Source organism: Argentina anserina, chromosome 4 (assembly GCF_933775445.1).
Source record: "Argentina anserina chromosome 4, drPotAnse1.1, whole genome shotgun sequence".
Classification (NCBI taxonomy): Eukaryota; Viridiplantae; Streptophyta; class Magnoliopsida; order Rosales; family Rosaceae; genus Argentina; species Argentina anserina.
The window spans coordinates 18,255,880-18,276,458 of record NC_065875.1 but is presented as its reverse complement, the minus strand read 5'-3'; the positions used below and the strand labels follow the sequence as shown (position 1 = coordinate 18,276,458).

General features: G+C 36.8%; 2 protein-coding genes across 2 annotated transcripts; both read right to left on the bottom strand.

The window, feature by feature from the left end:
• Nucleotides 1–31: 31 nt before the first annotated feature.
• On the bottom strand, nucleotides 32–6,691 carry LOC126790221 (uncharacterized). Its single transcript, XM_050516379.1, has 14 exons — nucleotides 6,446–6,691; nucleotides 6,212–6,324; nucleotides 6,029–6,125; nucleotides 5,820–5,944; nucleotides 4,965–5,499; nucleotides 4,674–4,859; nucleotides 4,204–4,497; nucleotides 3,950–4,102; nucleotides 3,263–3,417; nucleotides 2,564–2,669; nucleotides 1,502–2,395; nucleotides 1,154–1,226; nucleotides 656–1,015; nucleotides 32–428 (listed from the first exon to the last, which is right to left on the bottom strand). The coding sequence occupies exons 1-14, from the start codon at nucleotides 6,548–6,550 to the stop codon at nucleotides 241–243; spliced, it is 3,384 nt and encodes a 1,127-aa protein (XP_050372336.1). The 5' UTR covers nucleotides 6,551–6,691; the 3' UTR covers nucleotides 32–240.
• A 1,240-nt stretch (nucleotides 6,692–7,931) lies between these two features.
• LOC126792796 (E3 ubiquitin-protein ligase UPL6) lies at nucleotides 7,932–17,625 on the bottom strand. Its single transcript, XM_050519276.1, has 26 exons — nucleotides 17,224–17,625; nucleotides 16,481–16,578; nucleotides 16,230–16,357; nucleotides 15,584–15,695; nucleotides 15,212–15,392; nucleotides 14,684–14,866; nucleotides 14,281–14,463; nucleotides 13,850–13,925; nucleotides 13,591–13,709; nucleotides 13,141–13,445; nucleotides 12,866–12,962; nucleotides 12,472–12,615; nucleotides 12,229–12,312; nucleotides 12,067–12,153; nucleotides 11,754–11,894; nucleotides 11,501–11,626; nucleotides 11,131–11,229; nucleotides 10,989–11,056; nucleotides 10,809–10,875; nucleotides 10,259–10,429; nucleotides 10,075–10,164; nucleotides 9,194–9,274; nucleotides 8,929–9,002; nucleotides 8,747–8,818; nucleotides 8,556–8,645; nucleotides 7,932–8,478 (listed from the first exon to the last, which is right to left on the bottom strand). The coding sequence occupies exons 1-26, from the start codon at nucleotides 17,380–17,382 to the stop codon at nucleotides 8,412–8,414; spliced, it is 3,102 nt and encodes a 1,033-aa protein (XP_050375233.1). The 5' UTR covers nucleotides 17,383–17,625; the 3' UTR covers nucleotides 7,932–8,411.
• Between the last annotated feature and the right edge of the window lie 2,954 nt (nucleotides 17,626–20,579).

Sequence of the window (20,579 nt, the reverse complement as noted above, 5' to 3'; positions counted from 1 at the left end):
TTTGAGACAACATGTCGTGTTGCACGTCATATGAAACCATAAAAACGCCCTTGATTATTGGTACAATACTTTCTTTCTCAGTTATAAACCAGGGAGAACTAATATTTGAGTAACAGCTTTTACATGGGGAGACAGTAGAGTATGGTAAACTACCATTGTGGATGCAACCCCTATGATAGAAAACTATTGTGTTTTGTCTTTACTCTTTTACAAAACTTGATGGGGCACTATAGCCTCTTCCTACTTTGCTGCGTTCTTCTTCACTTTCTTTTGCTTCTGCTTCAGTTGAGAGAGGCCTGCAGCTGTAATCTTCACATTTCCAATAATTGCAGCAACCAGCTCAGGATCAGTACATGCTTTCATCAACTCTTTCTCTCTGGCTGTTGCATCCGGCATGTGGCTAAACAAGTTCATGGCAGTTTTTGCACCTACAGAGATTTGAGAAGAAAGTACTTCAGTATGGTGTACAAGAAACCAAAGTTGACATGAGATTCCCACTTCCTCCAATGCATAATTAGTTACTTCTGTGGGACTAATCCAGGGGCAAAGAATAATTCAAGTCCTATCACAGAAACTAACATGCAAACATCTGAAAAATAGCAAGTTCAAGGTAAAAGTATGCGGGATAATTACAAAAGGGATGATCATTTAATACCTTTTCCTCTCTTCACAGAGCCAGGAATTATCTTCACCCGATATTTGTACGACTGGACTGCATTATAAGGACCACATACAGGCACCGCATATAAGAGAATATCACTGGACAGTGGGTTGCCAGTCAAGTAGTCCACATCATTTAATTTTTCTTTCTCCTCTTCGCCTATCTCATGAATATCATCCTCCTCAATTGTCACCTTGTCTAGTTCAGAAGTAGCTTTATCCAAGGCATTAGGGTTCTCATCAACTCCACCATTTGCATGACTGTCTGATGTATCAACTTGATGTTCTTGGCAATCTCGGGACAGATGACCTACCTTCTTACATTTATAGCATATTTTTGCACCCTCTTCAGGACCTGTTGGTTTTGACAAATGATAAATAATTAAGTTTAAAATTCAATAGACGCCCCCATGGCAGCAGCAGTAATAACCAGATAACCAGTTGAAGTTGGCCAAAAAGGAGGTATACAAAGACAAGGAATTATAACAAGTACCAGGTTTCTTGTCCTCCACTGGAGCAATCTCTCCAATTTGTGACTCTGCTTTCTTCTGTACATTTCCAGCAGACTGAAAATTCCACATACAGTCAGTTTTTCATATTATAGCTGGGTTCATTTTAATTCTGATAATTTGGTAATTCCACATCCAATAGGGATGTAGTTCATCCATATGGACAAGGTTTAATCTTTTATAATTCTTGTGCACATATATACATCACACACGGTTTAAGTTACAAAACCAACACAAACGGAGAGACTTGTCACAGATCATAAAACTTAAAGGTAAGCAAATCAATTGGTTCTGAAAATCCAATATAAGGGTGATGAAGTTAGTGAACTCACAGCTAGTAAAGCCATACGAATCCTTCTTTCTTCCTCATCCTGATCTGCATATTTCTCTTTTATCTTCTTGAGCTTACTCCTCTGTCCACGGCTAGTTTTTCCAACACCTGGCTTCTTATCATTAGCTTCCTTTTCAGGCGGACAGACAGAAACATTTTCTTTCACTTTTTCTAATTTTGGCTTAACATCTTCAGGAGCGCACTGGCCTTTCTTGAGCTTTCTTCTTTCAGATTTCGAGATATAAGCTTTCTCTTTCACTGTAGCCTTGTTCTCTTCATCAATGTCATCTACTACCAAATCAACTGGAGAGGTTTCAACTTTATACTTATTAACAGACATGGATGAAGATCCAAGCCCCAGAGCTCGATCAATGAGGTCCTCAAGTTGTGGGGTGACCGATGGAACATCGACTTGATCAACATCATTCAAAATCTTCCTGTTTTTTGTGATACTTTCGTTTGAGTCCACTGGTTTGGCAATGGTCGAGAGTACACTATTTTGAGAGGAAATCTGATCCGGTTCATGCACATGTTTAGATGAATCTGGCGCACTTTCTAATTCTCCTGGAAGTTTTTCCTTTCTTACATCCTTCTCCGACTCAGAATCAGAAACTTCACTGAGAGGCCCACTTTCATCAACATCATTTGTCCCTTCTTCCTCACCTCTTACCCTCCTCTCATTCAGATGTGAACCCAAGGAGCTCTCATCCAACCGAAATAACAGTCCAAAGCCCATAATCAGAGGGTGTGGAGGAAGGAAGTTTTTCTTCCCACGAATCATAAAACTTCCAACTGTAAGATACTCTCCTGTAGGAGCAGTTTTACTGACTTGATGAGGGTAAACCCACCAAGCACTAGTGACCATCTTTGAATCCCATGCTGCACTTTGGCAAACCTATAACATAATATCGTAAAACAGTCAGTCATACACAAGTGATATAAAACCTTCCCTATTTGTTTTGTGGAAAAAAAAAACCTCTCTATAACACAAAAAACTATTAAAACGTATTTCAAGAAAAAAGAACTACAAATGTCAAAGCATTTAGGAAGGCCAATGACTTACTGTGTAGCATCCAGCTTGATTTAAAGTAAGTGGAGGCACTGGTTGTTCAGGCCTGTGATTCTTTATTACAGTACTCGAAGCACCATGCAAATCTGCATGGACATACCTGTTACATAACCAAATTAATATTAGAAACAAGATGTTGTTCTGGCTTTACAGTAGAATACTACAGAAGTATTAAGATACTTATAGAATACTCATACCAAAAAAAATCTAGTTTTCCTATGCAATCAGATTTGTGAATACACTAAGTTCTTTCTCACATGTACATAATTTGTTTCGCTTCTACTGTACTCAAGACAAGGGATATCTAAGAAAAACAGATGGAGAAAACATACAAAGAAGGCAAATAAAAAAGGACATAACATTTATTAATCTCCAACTACAATGGAGCTCCTGAGACAAGGCAGCCATACGGAAGATGTTGAAAGGAAACTAAAAAAGTACTGCAAAACTAAGAAAACAACTAAAAAAATGCACCTAAGCTCCTCACATTTTCTCCCAATTTTATTGAACTCGTATATTTTTAAATTTAAACAGAATAGCTATAGTTCTTTAGATTTCACCATAAACTTCTGCATGTTGGAGCTAATCTTGGCAACTGTATACTTTCAAGTTTCAAGCTATAACTGTCTTTGCCCGGTATTTGCACATATGATGGACATTAAAAAGATAATGACAGCATAACTATTCACTTACAGATCTCCTTTTGACATGTAGCGCTTGACTATCATCTCATTTTGTTGAGCATCACGTCCACTGATAACCAAATAGTTTTCACTGCTGATGAACCAGTTAAATTTCTCAAACCAGTGAACCTTGCGCATATGTGAAATGGTAGCAACAGCTTTTTCCTGAGAGTTATTTGAAGGAAATAAATTAGAACTAACAGACAATTACAAAGCTATATCAAAGTTATTTTTGGATAAAAGAGCCAATTTATGGCGGTAAGTGTCTACTCATGTATCAGTTGCTGTATAAATAATAGAAAACTTCTTCAAATTCTACTCATATTGATCTCAATATACTGCTCTCATCACACATTTACAGAGAATATGTTCTTTTTTCCAATTTCCTTGTTTGAATAAAAAAATTACAATAACCTGAAAAGGAGTCCACAACATGAAGGCAACGGATAACAGAACAGGAGCCACATCCGTATTTAATCTGCCATTCGTGTCACCACTGGCTAGAATATCTATTGTTTTCTACCTAGACTCAAATATCCACTGTAACCTAGAGTTTCTACATAAGTATTAAATGAACTCAATGAAGAACTTGACCTGACCCCAGAAACTATACTGAAAAATAATATATTATAATACAATTGACTTAGATAAAGCATTAAAGATGTCAACTTTAAAAAATCACGGTACAAGAAACTACCTGTGATAGCTGCAGACGAGTCTTTCTTTCAGCAGCTTTGAATGCTTTTTCATGTGCTGTTACAGTCTTCTCCTGTTTGCTCTCCTTGCTTTTCTTTAGTTCATACCACCACCGAGCATTGGCATGTGCAGAAAGCGCTAAATCAACTTCCACCTATAAGAGACAAGAAAGTTAATGGAAGTAGAATGTAATGAAGAGAATCATCGTTTCAATCTAAAGAAGACACAAAGGATATATCATTAATCGAAAGACACCTTATCTGCAGGGAGAGTCTTCTCATCATCATCCATTTCATCAAGGTTGTTGCTCAAAAGCAATGTCATGCAATTCCTTTCAAGATAAAGCTTGTCAATGAGTCCAGCAATAGGATTTCCAGATTTCTTTTCTTCCTTTACCATACGAGCAAGATCCTCCCAGCTCATACCCTTTGCAAGAGCTACACGAACAGCTAATATAGCCGCATCCACATCTTCTAAATTATATTCTATCAGTTCCGCCATTTTAACACATTGGTCAACCTCTTTCCTTAGCATATGCACACGATTTTCCTACAGATAGGATTGAAATAACCGAGATGGAAGATTTCAATAAGTTGATATCTAGTTCAATTTGAAAGAGAAAGGATTCCTATCCTCTAATTGAACTTGTGTGCTATCTTATTCAGTTAGTGACTTTGAATCTCTCTTTGAAAGCAAATAACATATAAATAGAAAAGGTACAAAACCTGATCTACACGGATTTTATTAAGCCTCTGGTTAGCAGAGCTCTCTTTTGCTTTTTGCTGCTGTTCTGACCTTTGACTCTCAATTTTGCTGTAGAACTCATCCAAAGATGCATCAAATGTTTCAAACCGCACATATTCCCTCGACTTGAATTGGTTCAATAATATGGGACAGAATTCATCATATATCTGCACAATAGATGCAGAAATCCTAGTTAAGATTTATATTGATGAAAATCCTTCATTCAAGGGACAAAAAAAATTATGTTCGCAAAAAAGAAATAATGTGGTAACCTGGCCAGAACTTCCTGGTTCCACCAATGGGCCATTCTTCCCTAAACTTTTGTTCTGCATCAGAATGTATCCTTCAGGAACTTTTTCACCAGATATAACATCATGCAGCCAGTCCTCAAATTTTGCAACAGCTTCGAGCAAAAGCTTTAATGTATTATCATCTAACTTTTCACCTTTACCAACTTTAGTATTTGGAACAAGACCAGCATCTAAAATAATATGCTCAGAAAGAGCAGGCCCGTAGCCCAGTCCATCCCCGAGAACATTCTTCAAAGTGGCTTGTTTGGCTTTAGCATCACCAGGCTTTTTACTTGACTCGGCAGGCTTCCCACCTTTCTTACTCCCCTTTTTCTCTTTTGGCACAACAGATACTTCATTTCCACCCTCAGAGTCTTTAACAGATTCATTTTTATCAGGTTCCTTGGAATATGTAAGGGCTTCCTGTAGCTTTACAGCAGTTGTTCGCTCAAAAGTTCGACAAATCTCTATTGGATAACGATGGCGTGACATAATAGCAACCCCTTTATCATCATCCCTACCAAAACGACATTTACCATCTAATTAATATTTGAACTAAAAAAATCAAAACCAAATTTCAGAAGTCCTTGGAAGTGAACAAGTGAGCAAAATCAGAAGCTAGAACAGTCTTTAAAATTTCTACTCATATCTAAGATGAGTACTAACTACTAACAGTGCATCTCTAACTGTGCGAAAGCAAGAAGAAAAGCAAAAGAAAAAAAAACTTTTATCTAGTTCCCCTCAAACTTTGAGCCTAGAAAGCATTACTCTATACTGCTACTGATACTTTAATTATGCTCATGAACACTAAATAAGACAGGAAATGGATTCACTAACCTATGTGAGCGCAGTAGAGTCATCACCATATACTCCGAATCTGCAAGTATAATATTTCCTTGTGCATATAACTCCAATATAACATAGTACGCATTAGCACCAAGTCCAAACTGAAACAGTATAATCTGCCAACAAATGCCACACAAAAATTAACGTAAAGCACAAAATGTCAGCACAAAATTTCGAAAACAAAATCGAAAATCATATACCCGATCATAACCGAGCTGCCTCACATCCTCCAGCCTTCTTGTTCGTATATGCTTCCTTATTTTGAGTGTAAAACCAGATGGAGTATTACTCTTGTCCCTACAATTACAGAATACAAAGCCATGAACACTATGAACTCATCTTTAACAAAAAGTAAAAAATTCATCAGAGCAAAGATTACTTACCTAACATAGGCAGTAGTGTGCAATCTGACGCCGCTTTCGATAAGCAAGAAGACCTTCTCGCTCTCGCCTGACTCGGTGACGCCGCTACTGTTCATGAGCTTCAACATGTAGGTCTGTGAAATCGAGAATCGAATTAGGAGGAAGAAGAAGAAGAAGAAGAATCAGAGAGAGAGATTTGAAATGCGATGAAATTAAGATGAAGAGAGAGAGAGAGAGAGAGAGAGAGGGGAGGACCTTGGGAGATAGATCGTAGACATTGGCGCAGCGCATGCCGATGAGGCGGCGCAAGCACTTGACCTCGGCGGCCACGTCGGCCGTGTTCATCCGCACCTTCACCATCGTCGTCGGCGGTCTGAAGCGGAAAGCCTGGGTCTCTCTTGGAGGTGTCTTAAACGGTGCGTTTTGAGGTGAGAATCAGGGATCGCTTGGAAGAAGAAGAAAATTGTAATGGCGGTTCCAAACGCCCTAAATAACACTTCCTAGTTCCTTCTTTCCAATTTTAAAGATTTTTGTGCTTACCGCAGGTTTTTTTATTTTACTTTTTTTAGTTACCTATTAATTACGATAATAAGTTAGTAGCATATTTACACAGATGAAACTTTTTTTTTTTGGTCATATACAGATGAAACTTATTCTATGCACCGATGTCATCTTAAGTGGTCGGTTAAGAGCTGTTGATATTTACTTTTTATTGTATTCTTCAACCGTCTATTTAAAGTGGTGCAAGTGCATATCGGTGTTCAAAATCGTTTCTCAATTTAACGATAATATTGGTGAAGCAATATCATTTGCTTATTCAATTAGTATTTAGTATTCAGACCAAGATTCATGACAGGTATCTCATCAAATGAAGAGTGATCCCACCAAAACACAATCTTAGAATTACAACTTCTTAATCAACTTGAAGTTTTATTAGTTCAAGAGTGTCCCCCAAAAGGATGATAAAGATGCAGGAGCACACGCTAAGGCAAAAATCGTTAAGAGCATGCTTCATCGGTAACTTGAAGCTTCCGGGTGAGCCTGTCAGGGTTGCGGCTAAAAATGCAATGAAGGCGATAGCCAATGGCTCCAATGCGTTGCTTTCATACTGCGTGGCCTATACTTCCACTGATGAGATTGTCCATGCTGTAGAAGAATCATGCAGGAGAAAATGAATGAAATTCAAGTACCTAATGGAAGAAAGGAAAATAGTGTAAATGGCGGAGTCCAAGAAGAAGGGTAGCTTAATGGTGTTACTCACAAATCCCGCAACAGATACTCTAATGGAGAAGCAGCACTAGGTGTGGCTTCCATTGTTAACATCAAAAGAGTTGGAAAATGAAACAGTTAATCATGAAGTTGGAGGCAACGGACCTGTTGAAGAAAGAGTTGATAACGAACACCATCTTTGATTTCTGCCATGAACTTTTCAATTTAGAGCTCACGAATAAATTAAGAGAAAGAGAGTCGATGAGGTCGTAGGACTCGTAGCATACTGGCATTGAAGGTAAAGGGGAATAGGGTATTGCAGTATTGTATAGCCGGGCTAAATTTTCTTAATAGTGCTATATTACATAGTAGGGCATTATGGCATGATATCATTCATATCATCATATTGTAGTCCCTCTGCTCGTCTCTCTTTTATAGAATATTGGTGTTGCACATTGAAACCAAGAACTTGGCAGCGATGTGCTTATGGGTGTGGCGTTGTGCAACGACAATGTAACTATGAGATAAAAGAGGCACACTTCAGCCATTATCATAGCCTAGCTGTCGGCATTTCATAATTATAGTAGTGACAGATGATACTTATAAAACTACGTACATGGAAGAAAGAAAGAACTATATCTTCATTCGAATGTATTTGCCTTTCCTCATTTACAGAAATATATCAACCAGGCCAGTGAATAATTTTACAGTTCTCCAAACCTATTTTATGTTGTGAAGAAAGCCATTCACAAGGGGGCCAAGACCTGTAAACTTGACAAAGCTGTTGCACTTTGCAGTATAACCCCGCGTATTTACATGTCAAATCCGGAGCTTGCAAGATAAAGATATCTACACGCCACCAGTTCACTCTGCTCTGGTAGCCCGCAGCTCGTGTGGTCTTTGACACATCCAAGCAAAAGCTTTCGCTTGAATTAAATTAACATGACTATAATTGTATGCCCACAGAATGGGGCCGATGCAATATATGCACAAGTGATATGCATAGCTTCCATCAACTCAGATCAAAACCGGCTTCTGCACTTATTGCATACATCAGCTTCATTTCTAATTGCTCTTTGCTGTATCAAAATAAACACGTTATTTATTGGGGCATTATAATGGACAATCTAAGTGGAAAATTAAGAGATTCACAAACCTCCGATATGGAGGAAGCTTCAGCAAATTCATACAAGTAGCTGCAGTTGGCAATCGGTCAAGAGCTTCATCGGTTGCACTACCAGCCGCTCTATGAAATTGAGTAAATACCAACAGAATGTTTAACTTTCTCGGCAATTTTACTGCGATAAACTATTTCTAATCAGATGAAACTCTAGCATGAATTCTTACCTCTGGATGCAGAACAATGGTTCAAGGTACTTAAACCCAAGCAATGGTCCCCGAGAGCACCCAGTGACAAATCTGGAAAAGAACTAGTGTAGTTAGTACCTTTCCTGAGTTCAAACAGTGTGGCAATACAATTTAATTCAACACCATATGAAGGGATTTTCAAGCAGAAGCTACAAACATACTTCAAAAACTTCTTCTGATTTTCCAGTGAAAAGCTTTTGAGAATTTCCCAGAACATGTCGATAACATAGTGCTCCTGTTGAAACAATTAATGAGAAAAGATATATAACTAAAAGAAAATTTTTGAATACAGTCTGAAAATTAGTTGGGAAGACCAAAGACATAATAAACCAAGGACAACTCCATCTAGAAATAGATTTATCAATGTAAGCAGTATCTGCACATGTCCTAAGAGCATATAAACCAAGCTAAAGTCGAGGAACTCACACCGTGATAACCACCAACATAATTGGTGTTTCTCCGTAGATCATCAATATCAAGGCTGTCAACTGAACCTGATATCAGAAGCTGTAGAAACAAGTTAAACCAAAAATTAGGGAACTTTAGCATATAAACTCGGATATAGATCTTGTGAAGTGTTACACATCTGTAAGCTTGCAATAAGGACAATATGTACCGCTTCATTAGTAAAGAAACCTTGCAAGCAATACCGATTTTATCCCGAGATCAATTTACTTACTAGGAACTTTGCAAACCATACACACTTCTTCTCATATACCACTTATTAGGAACTTTGCAAGAAGCCTACACTTAGTCCAATATATTACTTATCATAACATAGTATGGATTCAGCTTTTTCACTGCATGAGGTCCACAGGACATTCAAAACCATATGGGAATAAATGAACAATAGTATTGAAGGAATTTGTATAGTTTATATTGCTAACTATGAGTCAAGCCATGACTTCAACTGTAAAGTTAAAGTCAACAGAAATACAATAAGCTAGATAAATGATATTTAATGAAATGAGTTAATCTGTCAGTATATTAGGTATGATAAAGCAGAAAGTAGAATTGACTAAGTGGAGAGAATGTCTAAGATCATGATACTTTTCAAGTGCAGAGAGCCAGAGAATGACTATGATCAGTTTACTATATTAGTCTTAGACAACCAGCAATAAAGCAGAAAGTAGAATGATTAAGGGCAGAGAGTGTCTAAGACACTTTTTAAGTGCAGAGACTGACTAAGATCGTTTTAGTATATCATCTTGAACCAGCAGCAAGATATGAGTGAGTTTGAATGCATGATCCTATTATTCTATGTAAAACAAGTGTAATCAATAGACCATAGAGGTAGACAGCAATACCTGAAGTTCATGCTCATTAAACATATCGATCCAATCTTTCTGTATAAGCTGCTGAAACCCCCTTAAGAAATGAGAACTTTGTTGACGTATCTGCATATGAATAAAACCACATTACATCCACAAAGAGAACAACCAAACAAACCCAGATGGTGTCTTGTAAATTCAATATGGAAAGTCACACTACCTGATAATTTAAACGGTGATTAGCAACGAGATGAATAAAAGTAATGACGTTTTCATTAGTGACACGAAGATTCTTCCCCCCAGGAAGCAGCTCTTCCTCAGTTTGCTCCCCATACTCATTATTTAAGATCACAAAATATAGTTCCAGTTCTGAAATTACACCTTTGAAATGCTGCATAAATTAATCGTAAAAGGGTGGAAAAGTGAGCTTTCCAGAAGTAACAATAATTGCAAGATGATCCCACAAGCAACAAAGGTAGTATTTTCAATTAAATGCAGATGAGAAATTATTTTAACTGCTTATCATTGAACATAATGTCAATCAAATCCAATAGAATATTTTGTGTAAAGATATATTACTCAGTGACTTGAGAATTGAAAAATTCAATTACAAAAGTACAAATTTGAAAAACCATGACCACCATCCACCCCTCAACAACAATCTAGATAAAAATACTGAAAATAGGGAGACCACTCATATAAACGAGTCGATACAAGCACAAGCCTCCAGTACAATCAACTCCAGGAAAAAGATGAATGGGCAAACTTACCTTTAAGAATATAAGGTGGCGATACAACTCAGGGTCTAATGAAGGTAAATCATTTAAGTAGTTGTACCTAACCAACAAATACAAAGAAAAGAGTATCAGAATTACAAATGCAGTCAAATATACTAGACAATTTCTTTAATTCTAGTAATACAGGCTTGCATTACAATAGTGAGTGCTTACTTCTGCTTTAATTTGCTCAGGAAGAACGTTGCAAATGGAATATCAACAAGAATTCCTTCAAACAAGGCCTGTAAAGACAAACATGTCATAATCTGATGGAAATGTCAGATAGAGAGACACCTATGGCATAAAGACTAGTTACCTTTGCAAGAAGAATCCCCAGAAAGTGGAAAAATTGGAGATGCTGATCATGAATCATTCCTGAACCAGGATTAGGATAGAGGAGATGGTCAGAAGTTTCCTGCACATGTGAGGCAGAGGTCAGAGAACAAATCAGATAAAAAGCAGAACAAAAAAAAAATGAGATGTACAGATACCACCTGTTCCTTCTTAATCTCTTGTTCCGTAATATATATTATAGAGGATGGAAACTTTCAGGTGGCATATAGGTGTAATTGGGATGTAAAATTGGTCTTTCACAATTTCGAGATATGTAACATTAGATGTACCAAGATTTGGTTCTATAAGCAGTACAAACTTCAGAAACATAGGTACCGATAAACTTTTATCACCTTAAATAAACCATACTGGACATCAAAGGCTGCTCGAGTAATGTTCTCCATGAAATCTTTAAAAATCCCACCTCCATCAATTCCAGCTTCTTCAACCCCAAATTCGTTTACAAACGATACCCGAATCTGCAAGTGAAAACCCAAAGAAGATTAAATTATTGAATTAATAGGAATGTACGCAAGCCACATTTAAAACACTTGCAAACAAAATCACAATCTAGTACATGTCCTAAAGCCAGTAAAGACACATTACCGGTCCTCGAAGATCTTCTTCAGACAATGCACTCATCTGATTATAAGCGTCTTCCAAAATATGGTCCCGCCGTATTCTGAACCGGTTTCTGGTATACACAGAATGAGACTCGTGTCTTTCTCTAGCTGCTGCCAATTGCGACTGACAAATTGGTTTCAACAAATATTTTAAAAAAAATTTAAAAAAAGGGTTTAACATGATAAGAATCAATAACAGTTTGCGCATCCATTTCTGTAAATTTTGCCTCAAGTCCAATCCCCATTGGTCGGACAGATCTAGGCTTCCAGATAAGAGTTCAAAGATTAATACTTACAGTGAATATCTTAACTCTGCTTGTGAACGGTACTAGAAACGGAGCTTGCTTCAAAATATCATTGGCTCGGGTATTTTCTATCATGGCCTTGCGTAAAATAATTTAAAACAGATTAGAACAAATGCAACTTAAACTGTGGTCATAGAAATGAGATCAATTTACCTGAGAAATAAAGAAATCATTGACACCATCAGCATGGAAGTCACTAGGGGATGTAAACTCTCGTCTATTGTTCCAATCTTGCAACTACATGTATAACAAATTCGATAGAGGAAATGAAGGATAAGATTTACCATTTAACAATCAGCATAAATCTGGCACATATCTCAAGGTAAGGCTAGTAAAGCTCTCACAACCTATAGAGCAACAATAGCCGCAAAAAGGCCTCTAACACCCATTTGTTACCTGGGAGAGGAGTTCAGATGCTACGATGCCAACCCTCTGTTGAATGAACTCCAAAGGGTGCTTCTTATTTACAGGATTGCTGGCGAGAGATTTTAAACAGTTACTGGGAGCCGGAGGGTTCACCCATAGAAGCTGCCATAGAGACTGCAGAAAATAGAAAGTCCAATAATTAACAATTATAGAAATTACCAAGTACTTGACCTGACAAACCAACTAAATGTGTAACATAGCACTCAGCAGTTCAGTACATCACTGGACATCTACTTTATCAGGTATAGTGAACAACCAAATATGGACCTACAAACTAGAACATTCCTTGGAAATAGGATACCCACAGCTACAATGACCACCATGTTTTTAATATCTTAAATATACATATTCAACAAAAGTTCACCTGTCTGAGTATGACAATTAGGGATCTGATATCCTTCAACGATAGTGGCTTCTCCTGTTCATAGAACTCCTCATTATCAACTATTGTAAGCATGTGCCTGATCCATATAAATAAAGAGTCAAACTAGAGGTGTCTAATTATGTACACATTCAATGAACACATATCTTTATAACCTAAAAAAGAAAAAAAGAATGCATAAAACATGTGAAGTAATAGATACTTCACACCATTGGAAAAAAAATTATGTTAAATGGTGAGCGAGGTAGTACTATTACTTGTACACGGGACAGAAAACTGCCAAAGGTAATAGCCAACCAGGTGCATCTCCTGACAATAAAAATGCCAAATGCTCTGACAATAAAGACCACTTATGCTTCTCATTGCACCGTTTCAAAAAGTTCCATAGAACGGGCACAAGTTCCGTTCTATAAGCTAGGATAGTCATGATTCTCTCAAGAGGTAAGGTGTTAAAAGTAACATGTAGAAAGGCACACGATGCGCCAACAGCTGACACCTCTTTATCATCCGGTGTTTTATGTGAGTCACTGACAGCTGAAATCCCTCCAAACAACACATTTGTCTGCCCCAAACCCAACCACCCAAAAAATTACAAAAAGAATCAGAATCCAAAAAATATTACTTAATATTATGTGGTAATGGCAGATTTGCTAGCTATATAAATACAAAGGTTTACAAGTAAATGATAACATTTATAGAAAGCTTACAAATTGCAGAAGAAAGCGTGAATCTATGGCCTCACGAATCTGCCGTTCCAAATCATTATTTAAACATATTTTCATTGCGTCATCTCCCTCAGTCATATCATCCCCACCCACCACAGAATCTGAAAGTCAGGATATGTTTGGATATATGTTTATTATGAAACAGAATTTGATAATTTACACACTTTAAACAACTCAATACAAGATCATATAGGAACCTGAAACACTTTAAATAGAGGAACCTACTGCACAAATATAATACCTTCTTTGCTTTGTGGCGATTTTAAGGAGGGAAGTGATTCCAACAAGAGTGTTGCAACAGCAGCTAAGTCTACAGCCTGAAATTTGCAAAAAGGATTTGGCCATCAAAGCGGTTGTATTACTGATACATATAAACTAATGTACCCACATAAGTGGATGCTTTAAGCCAAGTACAACTAAGCTATACCATAGTAATCAAGTATATAATAATATCATAAAATTGATTAAAAAAAACTATAAGAATAGAGGCATCAAGTACAAATTAGGTTCAAATCTTTTTTAAGTTAGTCCAGTAATGCCTACATGAAGATTTGAGCTTTGACAGTCAAGGAAATAGTAAACAGCATATTCACAGCAATAGACGAGAAAATGATAAGAGGCAAAGAAGACACTCTTCCAAGAAGAACCTTCTAATTGTAGTGCCAATTTTACCAGTTCAAATGAGCAGTCAGGCTGAGACAGAGCAACTCCAGAAGATTCTAGTATATTTCCCAAAAGGCAGGCATAACTGGGTAGTGCAACGGATGTATCATTAGGGAGCACATCAGCATGATTATGCATACAGAGTGCCATCTGATGAATATAATGTTGGCTCAGCCCACGTGTTGCAAAAACCTAAATATAAAGGAGGGCACAACATTGTAAGATAATCAATTGCATAGGTAATTTGAAACCAGAAATCTGTGCTTTCATAAAGGATAAAAAAAAATGAAAAAAAAAGTTGGGGTTCAGCATTATATAATTATTGCATCTAACCAAAGGTCAAGGAAGAAAAAAGTAGCTGTGTAGATTGAGCACCAACACCATGGGGGTTAACAATGTCACTGAAAGTTACCTCTTTTAAGTATGGGAGTAGCTTCCACAAGAAGGGAATTGTAAGAATCTGAGACAAGAAACTCCAGTGTGGACCGACGTTTGGGCAGTTACATGGCTCCTGACCAATGTGAGGAATTACAACAGCAAGAGTGTGCTCCAATGAGGATACTCTCCCAACAGAATCAAGATTCTCTCTACTAGCCTGCAACATATTATCATAGGCTTTTAGTCAAGCTTTTCAAGTACAGAAATATTATAATTGAAAATCAATTGGAGGTTAGTTACATTCCATTGTTTTCTATTTTCATCTTCTTATTCACATTACATGTGAATGTGTAACCTTCGTAACAATTATAAACCTCAATTTTCCCAGAGTCTAGCTCAGAACCTAACGCCACTAAAGTATTGTGTTGTTTTCAGAAGTCATTAAAAGGAAAACATATAACTTCATTAACCTTAGCTATATATTTGGGGTTATATCTCATGGATTTGGCAGCATTAAACAAAGATAACATATATAGACAAATAGCTGGATTCAGGAGCCTACCCTTCCTGTTAAAATAATCTCTCTAAACAGGGCAAATGCCTTTCTTTCAAGAAGATAGCTAACTGTCTTACAAACCCATGGAAGCTCCTGATCAATCAACAAGGCTACTGTTTCCAACAATAAAGTTGTCGGCACAGAGGACTCCGAGGGAGATGCAAAAAGTTGATCCTTCAAATGAGTTCTGTCCAATAAAAGACTATATAAGGAAGTCTGGCATAAAGAGCATTTTAAAGGAACTTATATGTGTACAAAAAAAAAAAACAACAACAACCAAAAGTCTTAAGCCTTTGATGTTATAGAATCAAGACACCCAGTCAACTGCTAAAATCAAAAGAATCATATTCAGAAAATTAAGGTATTAATGCAACCAACCTATTTCGATGAACAGCCTTGATACACAGGTATGCAAGTTTCTTCACTCTGTAATTAACCAAAGCATGCTTTGATGAATAATCCATGCCTGCGAATAGGCTCACAATATCCCCTATTTCAGAAGCAAATATTGTCAGTAATAAATCTAAGTTGGGGAAAACAAGTGATATCATCTATCATTCTAATATATAGTAAACCATACTTCATACATGATAGTACTAAAGGTTGAAAAACTGCACTTCCTATGGAGATTTCTCATGGTTTAACTTTAAAACAATACAACTAAATAGAAGGAATTCAACAGCTTTCTTGTAGCCGGCTCTAACCATATAAAAAAATGGAATGGGATTTCACATGAACCCATCCTAACCATGTCTTCAATCATAGTCAATTAGCAACAATTCAAACTCTATTAGAAACTATTAAATAGCCTGTATAGGTATGAATATCCCCAAAAAAAATGAATGCTCATACATGAATCTTTGTGGAGGGATAAGGATTGGTTTCAGGAATACAACGAAGGTAGAGATATATTCATGAAACATCTAGGAATGAAAAAAAAAGTTTCAAGAGAGAAACAAAATCAAACCAACAGTCAATATTTGCCACATGCACATTATCACTCAATCAATCAATTGAATTTCACCTGTATTTTTGACATATTGATGAAGTAACCGGCATGTTTCCACAAGGACAGATAAGTCGCCAACACTTCGAGAATCCAAGAAAAAAAGCAACTGGCGGAGAAAGTCTGAGTCTGGACCAAAACAAGATCTGAATCCACAACACCAATTTGACATGAGAATGATGGTGCTTGAAATTGAGCATTTAGAGGAAATTAAACAGAGCTAGGCAGTATACATCAGTAAGAACCTGAAGTAAGGATTCAATTCTTACTTATCAGCATTCTGGCAATGTTCACCATATGTTCCACAGAACTGTTCCCGCACCTTTGAATATTCAGATGACGCTGCTTTTCTCCCTCTGAAGCATTTCTGTAGCTAGTAATTAGTCAAAACTGGGCGAAACACACATGGTGATAATTATACTTCTCCCTAGACCATACTTAATTCAGAACAGCATTTATGTAGCTAGATGTTTCAAAGGAATTGAAAAGCATTCATTAACAGTGATCATAGTAACTACAAGCTGAATTAAGACTGAGAAATGCGTAAGTTGTAGCTCTCTCTTTCTACTTCGTTTTCGAAGATGCCCAAGACATACTCATAGTTTACTAACAATACCATCCCACACGTTAATGAGAAATCAAATAGAGTATGCAAAAAAAACAAAACTACTCACATTAGTCAAATCCTTCATCAACTAACCAACACTTAGAGCAAATGCATGAACATCGTGAACAACAAGAGCTTTGGCCTTACTCCAAATACCATATCCCACTCAATCCTTAAAGCACTAGCATTTGACATGGAAGGCGTGGCGAACACAGACTCTACATTACCAAAAATACTAATTGGCTTCGAACTATAACGTACGACGAAACTCATAGCTTTACTGTCTATTTTTAGATTGTCAGCTGCTTTACTATGAACATTGCAGTAAAATGTAGGCCAAATTCGATGTTAAACAAATCAAATGGATCCAAATTCAAGTATTTATAGAATGCAAGAACACCGAACCTGAATCTTAGTAGCGGCGGAGTTCTTCTGCCGCAACCGCAACCGCCGGTTGCGCTCTAACCTCGTTTGCTCCAGAAGCTTCTGCCTATCCCTCTCCTTCGTACTCCGTCCTCCCAAATCCACCCGTTTCCGATTCGACGAGTCGCCGGAGAAGAACATTCCGGTCAAATCGGAATCCCCGGAGCTGAATATCACCTTCCAACCGGCTCGTTCCCCGGGGTTCGGACGGCAAGCGGAGCGTGCCCTAGAATCGGGGAAAGTGAAGAGGCGCGATCGGATTGATGAAGAATCAAGATTAGGGTTTGGTATTGGGAATAGATAAGCAGAGAGCTAAAGAATAAGAAGAAGAGTGGGAAATAACAAGGGCTGGACTGAATGAAGAGACGTCGTCGACTGAAAAGAACGGGAAACCTGTTTTTGTAAAACGCGAGTTTTCTTTTGTTTGGAGAGGAAGAATTGATATATTTCAAACAAATAATACTGAAACCTACATTACTTGGCAATATGAAGTTGGTGAAATTGAACCTTCGAAAATTCCATCCCAAGTAAGGTAACATGATTTAATGTTGCACCACCTTCAACTTGATTCTGAATCTTTAAGGTAAAACGTGTCATCCTTCAATATCTTCATTAAGTCGACCTCTATAAGTGGGCGACAAAAGTCTTTAACTGTTCAATTCAAGGAGTATTTCCAATAAGGACCATTTTGTTGAAGACCAAAGAGATTCACTAACTTTTTGATCGTATATTAAAATCTTGACCGTTTAGTTTGTAAATATATATATATGAGTAGATCATCTTTATAAATTTTTGTTCAAATTAAAAATTATTGAAACATTCATAAATATGATTTACTCATTATGAATTTGAACGATTCATATTTGACAATTTTAAGCCGTTCACTAATTTGATCTACTTTGATACTTTAATCATTACCAAATTAACTGAAAATTTGTACGAGTAATCTACTTATATAAACTTAAAATCTAAATGATTGAGATGAAAAAATATAATTAAAAATATGTCTAATTAACAATTAAGTCTTTTAGTCGTCGTTATTAAAACTCCCGTTCAATTCATTGTAATTTGGTTTCTCTTCATCGGAGAAGGAATGGTAAATCGGACTACACTCGGCTAATTAGTCATTGGGGCTTAAAGTGCCTCAAACGGCCCACTATTTAGAATTCCAAATTATCGGGCTGCTTTATATTTTGAGTCCAAAGCAGCAATCAGCCTATGTGCGGAGAAAAGCCCAACAGTAGTTGTTCAAAATATCCTTGATTTCTGACTCTCTGTTCTCCTGGTCAATAATCAAAACCTTGTTTCCACTTCTCAAACAGAATTCATAGGTTCCTCTTTGGAGAATTGATTTAGTCTGAAAGTGGTCCAACTCCAGCTGACGGAAAAAGAAAGCCTCCCAATGAAATGAAGAATAAATAACAACCCCAGAAGTATCTGGACTTTCTATTCAAATAATATTCAAGAAGAAGACCATATAGGAGAAGAAAACAACAATCCTAAATCATCTTTGACACAGTAACATGCTGAAAGAATTATACAAGTTGCTAAAGTTGGTTATATCTCCACCTACAAAAACCATTTTAATGTCAAAACAAGTCTAAGTTCAGCTTAGTTAGAACTAATAAGGGTTAGGTGTTGCTGCAACCAACTTCGATCACATTCAGAAATTGAGCTCCTTCAATCTAGAGCTTCATTCCAGTACAGTGAGCAAGATGAACACCTTAACATGATTAAGAAGCATCTATAAGCTATTATACATTATCTTACTGCAGCAATGCACACTGAGCTGTATGTATCAGTTGCATTCACATACATCCAAAATTGATTGACCTGTTGAGCTAATTTAATTTTCAGTTTGTATTTTTTCTTTGACTCTGCAATTTCCGACTTCCTTTCTGGTTTGATGGTTGTAAAACTTATCCATTTCTGACTTTCCTTCCCTGTTTTGATTACAGTGAGAAACTGTGTGAATTGAGACAGTTGAGGAATTTGAGTTTGTGATATCTGAATCCAACACCGACATGTGAGTCAAGGCTAGCTAGGGCTCATTTTTAAGTTTCAACTAGTTCTAAAGCAAAACTCAACAATGACGTTAAGTAAAAAAACCGATGAATTTGAATAATTTCTACCAATATCCACACAATACGTACTATTGAAAAGATTCTTCTTTTTTATTTTCCAATATCGTTCTCCCCTTTGCGAGCATGTCAACTTTGAAAAAAACAACCGATATTTCATCTTGCCATTTTCTAACTAGCTAATTAATAATGTTGTTTAGACTAGTTTGAACTGACTTTCACAGTTTCAGTCAGTGTTTAGTAACATATAGTGGTTAAAGATGCCTTAACTCTACTTGATATTGTATGAAGAGTTTGAACTTTGAAGCACAACTACCAAGATAACTTCGTACGTATTAAGGAATGTCGATCGATACGTACGTCGAAATGCTAGATAAATAATTAGTAGTTAACATACAAGCGAGTCAATGTAAATTACCCACAAGATGACTGTTTGGAAGCGTTTAATTACCAACTATATATAATCATAAATTAATCAACGTAGGGTAAAAAAACAAATTATAGAAGACATAGAGAAGAAATTACTTCTCTCGTCTTTGTAGCTGTACGTTTACACAATAGAAAATGGAAAACAATAACATTATTCATGATACGTAGAACCCTTAACCCAGTTAAGGAACAAGTGAAAACCTTTTAACAAGTTGCTCTTGAGCCTACATGCACTTTGTGCCTTAGCTTGGGTTATAAGAATATAATGAAATGATGATTAAGGAGCTTGATCTTTCCCTATGGCAAATTATTTAATTTTTGAAGCTTCTATTGTTGACAAGCAACCAGGCAAAACCCCATGGAATGGTTTGTCACTACATTGTCTAGTCGATCGATGGCTTCAAAGACTTCTAAACAACATCATTAACATGGGGCATTAAAACTTTTTGCCTCTATTAAAAAAACAGGAGCATGATGAGCTGAGAGCTTTAGTTGCTTTACTATATGTGTGATATGTACAATGTGCTAGCTCAGGTTCTATGATATAATAATGGGAAGCCATTAAAGAAGTAGAGAATAAATGAAATTCACGAAGGCTTTCGAATGCGAAGCATAAAAGTGATAAAACGGCTTGAAGCATTCACATTCTGGTAGAGTTTGGCTTAAGGTTTAATTAATTGGGAACTATATGCTTAGGGTTTTTAAAACTTTTGAATGAGTAGAAGAATTGAATTGAAGGTATGTGAGTTTAATTCAACATAATGAATCGATCGTGTTGTGCTTTAACCCACAAAATGTTTCAGAAACCAAGCAATGGGACAAGAAAAG

Bases quoted from the DNA above. Each gene is read 5' to 3' on its own strand.
- LOC126790221 (XM_050516379.1), bottom strand. From the start codon at position 6,550: ATGGTGAAGGTGCGGATGAACACGGCCGACGTGGCCGCCGAGGTCAAG. The intron at 2,396-2,563 runs GTAAGTCATTGG...ATTATGTTATAG, and splicing joins ATCAAGCTGGATGCTACACA to GTTTGCCAAAGTGCAGCATG. The intron at 429-655 runs GTATTAAATGAT...AAATCTCTGTAG, and splicing joins CTCTGTGAAGAGAGGAAAAG to GTGCAAAAACTGCCATGAAC.
- LOC126792796 (XM_050519276.1), bottom strand. From the start codon at position 17,382: ATGTTCTTCTCCGGCGACTCGTCGAATCGGAAACGGGTGGATTTGGGA. The intron at 15,393-15,583 runs GTTGGTTGCATT...TTTATTGGACAG, and splicing joins AAGGCTGTTCATCGAAATAG to AACTCATTTGAAGGATCAAC. The intron at 14,867-15,211 runs GTAGGCTCCTGA...AATATGTTGCAG, and splicing joins AGATTATTTTAACAGGAAGG to GCTAGTAGAGAGAATCTTGA.